Below are 7,663 nucleotides of genomic sequence, written 5' to 3' on the forward strand. Positions count from 1 at the left end.
AATATATTATTCTCAATAAGTAGGCTGTTAGGTTGGGGTTACGGTATGTGTAAGTTGACATGTACTTGCAAAGTTTCTTATAGTCAGTGAAATGTCTGAAGGAGCAGTATCAACAGATATTAAGCAGACAGTCTACTAATACTCAAATAAATAAATCTCATTAAAAATTAATAATAAAAAAAGTTAAATTAATAGTATAGGGTCACAAGGATATTAGAGCATATCTTCTATGTATATCAAGTGCTTTGGCTTGGGTAAATAAAAAAACTAAATTAAATTAAGGTGGTTCATTCTGCTGTGCCAACTCTTGGTAAATCAGAGACTAAGCCAAAATGAGAGTGATAAAATGAATTGAATTAAATTGAATTAAATTGAATTAAAAATATAAATAGTTTTGCATGAGTGGAAAATAAAATATTTTTTAGTGTTATGAAAATATAAAAAATAAAACACAAGTTTGAAGAACATGACATGAAGCCACTCCATTTAGGTGGTTGCTGGGGTGTTGCTAGGTCATTGCTAAGGTGGTTTGCTACAGTGTTCTGAGTGGTTGCTAAGGTGTTGCTAGGGTGTTCTGAGTGGTCGCTAAGGTGTTGCTAGGTGGTTGCTAAGGTGTTGCTATGTGGTTACTTAGGTGTTGCTATGCGGTTACTAAGGTGTTGCTAGGCGGTTGCTAAGGCGTTGCTAGGCAGTTGTTAAGGTGTTCTGAGTGGTTGCTAGGCGGTTGCTAACATAAATTAGCAAGGTTCTAGTATGAATTAGCATGTTGCTAGCATGTTTCTAGTATAAACTAGCATGTTTTTAGCATGAATTTAGTATGAATTAGCATGTTGCTAGTATGATTAGCATGTTTGCTAGTATATTGTTAGTATGAATTGGTATGTTGTTCGTATGTCCAATGTAAAGTTTTTTTACAATGGAAGTTTATGGAACAGTTGCTAGGGTGCCGTAAGTGGTTGCTTGGGTGTGGGTAGTAAGTTGAAAGATCATCAGTGATTGGCAGATTGGTAGTCTGAGATAAATGAGCATAACCTTAACTCTGTATGACAGTCTGGCACAAAGTTATGAGGTCACAAAGTTTGGTCCATTAAGTCAATGGGAATTTTCCGGGTCAGTTTTCAGAAAACCGAAAGTCGGATCAGTTGGGAAAGAAGATATAGCAACTTTATTCAGTAAAGTTTGAAGGTTTAGAGTTAGTTTGATGGTTGTAGTATGAACGGTCTAGGACAAGATGCGTTCTTAAAATAGTCTAAGGTGAAGACTGAAGAATAATAAGTTTATGTAGTATAACAGAATGTTGGCTTTCTCAAGCCACAATGATAATTAAAAAATTAAAATAAAAGTATAGGGTCACAAGGATATTAGAGCATATATCCTATGTATGTCAAGTAGTTTGGCATGGGTAAATAAAATAAATAAATAAATACATTTAATTGTAAACTATATAAAAATGTATGATAATGAATTTCATGTAAAAAGGCAAAATTTTAAAAGGCAAAAATAGAACAGTTTTTAATAGACCACTTTGGCACAGATCCAGCCAAATAACCTAAGTGTAATTCAACCTTAGATCTTCCATACAGTATATCTCTTAACTGACATCTCTCTGAGTTTGATGCTTTCATTCCTTTCCTTGGTTTTTCCAGCTCCCGATTTTCCTATAATTACATTCCCACATCATAAAACGTTTCCTCCTTTGGCCTAAAATAGAGCAACTGGAAATACAGTCATGTCAAACTTTTGCATACACATGCTACAAATAGACTTCAATGACAGAGCAGGACTTACAGGGCAGATCAGGAGTAGACACATGAAAGCAGAGCGGTGACATGAGTCAGAAACTTTGACACGAATCCATTCATTCCACATTCTTCACACACACCACCCTTCACACACACTCTCAGAGTAATGTGATCACTTCAATCCATGAGCAACAGGACTTGTCAGTGGAGCATGACATTGATGTCACCAAAAAAACAAGTAAATAATGCTTCTTTTACAGTGAATTATTTAATGGTGCAAAGCAAATATAGCACAAAATTCAGATATTAAAAGCAGTGATTGTGTTTTAACAATAAGTGTTACTGTTTTTACTTGAATGAGGAAGTTTTAGTGATGGAATGTACAATGGCATCACATGTTGACATAAGTGAATTAGCAACCTTAAAAATTCCCCGTCAGTTGACTTTCATTGCTTATTATCATAAGCGAAAACTTTCAGTCAGATGACTTTTTTCCCTCTTAAATTAAGTATATCATAATTTACCAACAAATGTCCCTAGTTCCTCTTAACCATTTTCAATTTTTCCGCTTCCTAGTTCCTCTCACTGAAAAGCATGTGTGTGAATGCTTAATGGATCAGATTATACTAATACGTCAATAATTTGAGTGTTCACTTGTCATTTAGATAGGGGAAAAATTATTCTTTCAAATATATATGTATTTTGATGTTCCCTTTCTGTGTTAGTCCAACAATGTAATTTTAAAAATAAAAATAGGCACAATGTACATATTAATATGATGGATTGACAGTTGAAGTACGAATTATTAGCTGCCCCCTTTGATTTTTAATATTTCCCAAATGATGTTTAACAGAGCAAGGAAATTTTCACAGTATGTCTGATAATATTTTTTCTTCTGGAGAAAGTCTTATTTGTTTTATTTCGGCTAGATTAAAATCAGTTTTTTAATTTAAAAAAACATTTTAAGGTCCAAATTATTAGCCTCTTTAAGCTATATATTTTTTCGATAGTCTAGAGAACAAACCATTGTTATACAATAACTTGCCTAATTACCCTAACCTGCCTAATTAACCTAATTAAGGCCTGTTTAACAATACCAAAATAGGTATAAAGGGACATTTAAAGGCTTAACTAGGTTAATTCGGTTAACTAGGCAGGTTAGAGTAATTAGGCAAGTTATTGTATAACCATGGTTTGTTCTGTTTAACAATACTAAAATAAGCATCATGTATTCTTCATATTCATCATAACCTGTATGTACCATACATTAGCTCATTTGTCCTATTTTGACTGTTATGCCATCATAAATAATCAAAATAACATATAAACCTAAAGTAAGACCTGCAAGTAAAGTCAACATTTCACTGTATTGTTGTTAAATAGAGAAAACATTTTATTCTAAATCTTGGACCTTATCCTTGAAGGAAAAAATGACCAATAAAATGTTCTGAAGCACCAAAGGCGGCCCATATTAAAGTTATGTATGAAACTAATTAGACTATTGTTGTTATCCATGATTTATCAAATGTACTTTTTTGCAAGAGAGGCTAGAAAAATTGTGAAGCTCTACGTTATTGATTCATTAATTTTCTTTTCAGCTCAGTCCCTTTATTAATCTGGGGTCGCCACAGTGGAATGAACCACCAACTTATCCAGCATATGTTTTACGCAGCAGATGCCCTTCCAGCTGCAACCCATCACTGGGAAACACCCCCACACTCTCATTCACACACATACACTATAGACAATTTAGCTTACCCAATTCACCTATAGTGCATGTCTTTGTGGGGAAAACCAGAGCACCCGGAGGAAACCCTCCAACATGGGGAGAACATGCAAACTCCACACAGGAATGACCAACTGACCCAGCCGAGGCTCAAACCAGCGACCTTCTTGCTATGTGGCGATCAAGCTACCCACTGCGCCACCGTGATACCCTGCTCTACGCTATTATCATCATTATTATTATTTTTTCATTAATCTGACTGGGGAAAGTTGAATGTGCTGGCCAGTTTGTTATTTGCCTAATAACTGACAATAAGATACAGTTTTTAAATTTAAAACTTTAACAGATTTCTATTTTTCCCCTATTGATATATAATGTGATTTGTATTTTAAATATAAGTAGACTAATTTTCATATTTCTTTATTCCAAGTCTTATTCCAAGAAAATATTTTGGTCCATCAAAATGTGTGACCATCTGACAAACTAATCCAGCAAAAAAAGTGCTTAAAATGTCACTTAAACACAGTATTTAAACCTCATAATTAAATAGAAAATGAGTCAAACAGCTGCAAAGAGTCCAAAAAAAGAACCAGCCCTTTCAGCAGGGTGGCTATGGGTCTTTCTGTGCAAGTCATCAACAAGATTCTCTGTGCTTCGTGTTTCATAAAACAGGCAACAGCGACACCCAGTGGCGAAACAAAATTACAAACATTGCTAACCTGTTGCCATAGAGACAGTTCACACACCACATTACCACTCTTCCGCCTGTCACAATGCGGTCAGCTAAGGAGAAAACTGTACTTTTATGTGCTTTAGGTAACGATTTAGAGGGACTTAAAGGTATTTTGGAAAGCACGCTTACCAACGACGCTCCACAGTCGGAGAATATTTTGTGGGAAAAGGATGAAGTGGGAAGAAACGCGCTGTTTGCTGCGTGCATGATGGGACGAAGCGGCATAGTGCGCGAGCTCGTGCAGAATGGTGCTGCTGACGTCAACGAACTCACCGCGCGCGGTAATTAATAAGCAGGAAAATGTGTTTTACATCTCCCTGCAAAAGTAATAATAGAATAATACGCATATTTTTGGCATATTATTACTGTACTCGCTGTGAATGCTTATTGGGGCAATACATAATGAGTGGGCAGCATTTGCTGGGGGGAATTGCTTTCACATACTTTCTTGACTTTCAAAGTAAAAAATAAGGGGGGAAATCAAAATAAGTATTACCCTGGACACCATTTCATATAAAAATGTAAAATTCCCATATTCATATATCGAAGATTTAGCTTCTATACTTATTTTTACTGTTGTTGTAAAATAATTTGAGGAGTAACTCCCATTGATCTGTCCAAAAACTAAATAAAAGCTTTAAAAAACAGTGTCGGTGACATGGTGGCTCAATGGATAGCACAGTCACCTCACAGCAAGAAAGTTGCTGGTTTGAGTCCCGGCTGGGTCATATGACATTTCTGTGTGGAGTTTGCATGTTCTCCCTGTCCTCCCTGCCTTGGGTTTCCTCCGGGTGCGTTTCCCCCACAGTCCAAAGACATGCGCTATAGTTCAATTGAATAAACTAAATTGACCGTATAGTGTATGTGTGAATGTTTCCCAGTACTGGGTTGCAGCTGGAATAAGTTGGCGATTCATTCCGCTGTGGCGACCCCTGATGAATGAATGAAAAACACTGTCCCCTTTCCCCTTTAATGTAATTTTCTAAATTATTTCTATTTTGTATTGAAACACCCAATTTCATTTTTTTCCTTTTATTTACTTAGGCTACTTATCATTATTTTTCACCTAAAAAGCATTAAATAAAAGCTGTTGTAGGTGTGGTGTTATTTAGGTTTAATAAGACTAAATACTGATCTTTATTGTCCTAATCTGAGATTTAACTGGCTAGTCATATGGTAACACTTATGATTATTGGTGGTCAAAACTATTGAAAAATATATAGATGCCTCATTAGTATTGTCTAAGACAGAGATGCCTAAACTAGGGTCCGCATGCCAAAGTTAGCCCATACTAACCTTTGATTTGGCCCACCGTCCCATTTAAGAAGAGAGGGAGAATGGATGATTATCGTTGACAGAGATCATCATTTCAGAATTTGATGTAAAAAAAAAACTTTAATGTTTTGTAATTTGTTTTGTTTCATAAATTAATCAGATTTTTAAAAATGTAAATACTTTCACTCGACGGATAAAGAGCAATGCACAAGACATCAGCGAGCAAATCAAGGCTAAGAGAGGTGTGCAGCTTAATGTATTCAGCATTAAACTCCATTGTGTTATTAATGGGATTGTTTATGTTTATACTGTAATAAGTTCATTATAATTTAAAAATATATATATTGCATTAGTTAATATAATTCAAAGCAATGTTGTGTAGTTTTTTTTAATATTAAGAAATAAATGAGGAAATTACTCATGGAAATTTAATGTAATACAGTTTGGTATTTTTACCTTCGGCCCACAGCCCTCAATCAAATTAGCTTTTTGGCCCATCAAAAGAAAAGGTTTGGGCACCCCTGGTCTAGGACCTATAGTATAGGTCACCAGTCTGGGAAATCAAAACTTTTTGAATTGAAGAACAGTTTGACAAGAAATAATCAGTATGACTCATTTGGACTGTAGGCTACTCACCATTGCATTGTTCTGCCATGTGGGGTCAGCTGGACACCCTGGAAACCCTGGTTGAGCTCAACGCTGATTTTCAAGCTATTAATTTCCGTGGAGAAAAAGCTGTTGATGTGGCTCGACGCTACGATAAACTGGACTGTGCAGAGTATTTGGCATGGGCTGGTGAGAAAGTAAAACATTTCAGGATATATACTTAACTCGGATCTGGTGATGATTATATATTTTTTTTTATTCTAACAGAAGCCAAACAAAATTTGCAAGCATTTATACAAGAAGTCAGAGCCATTGTAGCCGATCAAGAAAAAGTTCAGGGAAAGCTCAACAAGGAGGACAAGGTAAATGAATGACTTGTTATGGCTTGTCATTTCAGATTGTTTAACATTTAAGCAAAATCAAACAATGCATCAGAATAAATAAATAAATTATGAATAAATGTTTCTGTTGCTGTATAGAACATATGCATTAACACCTGTTCAGCAAAATCAGACTGGATAAACAACACCAAAACTGCCACAGCTCAGGACTTTATTGAGCAGAAAAAGCTGCTTGAAGATTTACTGGCACCTGTTCTGCTCAAGCTCAACACACAACGTGAGTACCAAACATCATACTATATGTTTTTTTCTCTGCATTTCTCCTCTATTCCAGATTGCTTGGGATAGTCCTACACTGTAAATATGCAAGGTTTCTAACAATTCCTTCATGTTGTCCTGACACAAATAAATTAATTTTACAAATTTAAGTGGATTGAACATAAAACAATTAGGCTGTCCCCTAAAAAGCTCAAGAATTGTGTTGATTCAGCTCATTTTAAATAGATCGAACAAGCAGCAAAATCTGTTTTGAGTGTAGCATTTATGAAGAATATTATTGTTTGAAACTGATAAATGTTTTTTTTTCTCTTTCTCTCCTTTTTAAACTCACTTTGAATGAAAGGATCTGCTAAATACAAGACTGTAAATGTAACTTATTATTTTCTCATTTAGTATTAAACAGCATCATTTACACTACTTATACACAAAGTATAATTTAGTTTAGATATTCTTGTCCTTTTTAATTCTCTAAATGAATGTTTTGTGTCTTGTTTATTCACAGCTGAAGCCTCAATGAAGACCAGAAAGAATTAGAAGTACATTATTCAGGCATTTTGTAGTTGAATGACAACAGATATTTATATGAAACTGTTGGACTGCATTAACAAAAGGCATGCATGTGTTTTGTCTTTAAAGAAATGAATAAATATACTCTGATGAAACTCATAAATCATAACAATCAACCAACAGTCTTTCTTATACAACTTAGAGGTTGAAGAAGTTGACTCTATTTTTAAAAGTTTCAGTACAAGCTGGACACATTGATGATACAAATAATTGATTAATAAATTGAAATCGTACATAATCCCTGTTTTATTTAAAGTATTATTTATTGATTATGTAAATCAAGTCCATAGACACAAGTAGAAATGACAATTATTGTGACTTATTTTTATTTTGAAGACGTTGTAATGCTTTTAAAGGACACAAGAGGGAGACAGAGGCTGTTGTGTTTAGCTAA

The 7,663-nt window shown here is 34.8% G+C and overlaps 1 protein-coding gene across 1 annotated transcript; it reads left to right on the top strand.

Moving 5' to 3' along the window:
• Positions 1 to 4,241: 4,241 nt before the first annotated feature.
• On the top strand, positions 4,242 to 7,280 carry ankrd45 (ankyrin repeat domain 45). Its single transcript, XM_056467290.1, has 5 exons — positions 4,242 to 4,482; positions 6,104 to 6,271; positions 6,350 to 6,444; positions 6,562 to 6,700; positions 7,205 to 7,280. Exons 1-5 carry the CDS (start codon positions 4,242 to 4,244, stop codon positions 7,234 to 7,236), a joined length of 675 nt encoding a protein of 224 aa, XP_056323265.1. The 3' UTR covers positions 7,237 to 7,280.
• The last annotated feature ends 383 nt before the right edge of the window (positions 7,281 to 7,663 follow it).

The sequence above is a fragment of the Danio aesculapii genome, chromosome 2 (genome assembly GCF_903798145.1).
Source record: "Danio aesculapii chromosome 2, fDanAes4.1, whole genome shotgun sequence".
Taxonomy (NCBI): domain Eukaryota; kingdom Metazoa; phylum Chordata; class Actinopteri; order Cypriniformes; family Danionidae; genus Danio; species Danio aesculapii.

Coding starts and splice junctions, on each gene's coding strand:
- ankrd45 (XM_056467290.1), top strand. CDS start 4,242: ATGCGGTCAGCTAAGGAGAAAACTGTACTTTTATGTGCTTTAGGTAAC. Junction 6,272..6,349: donor AGAGTATTTGGCATGGGCTG/GTGAGAAAGTAA, acceptor TTATTCTAACAG/AAGCCAAACAAAATTTGCAA. Junction 6,701..7,204: donor GCTCAAGCTCAACACACAAC/GTGAGTACCAAA, acceptor GTTTATTCACAG/CTGAAGCCTCAATGAAGACC.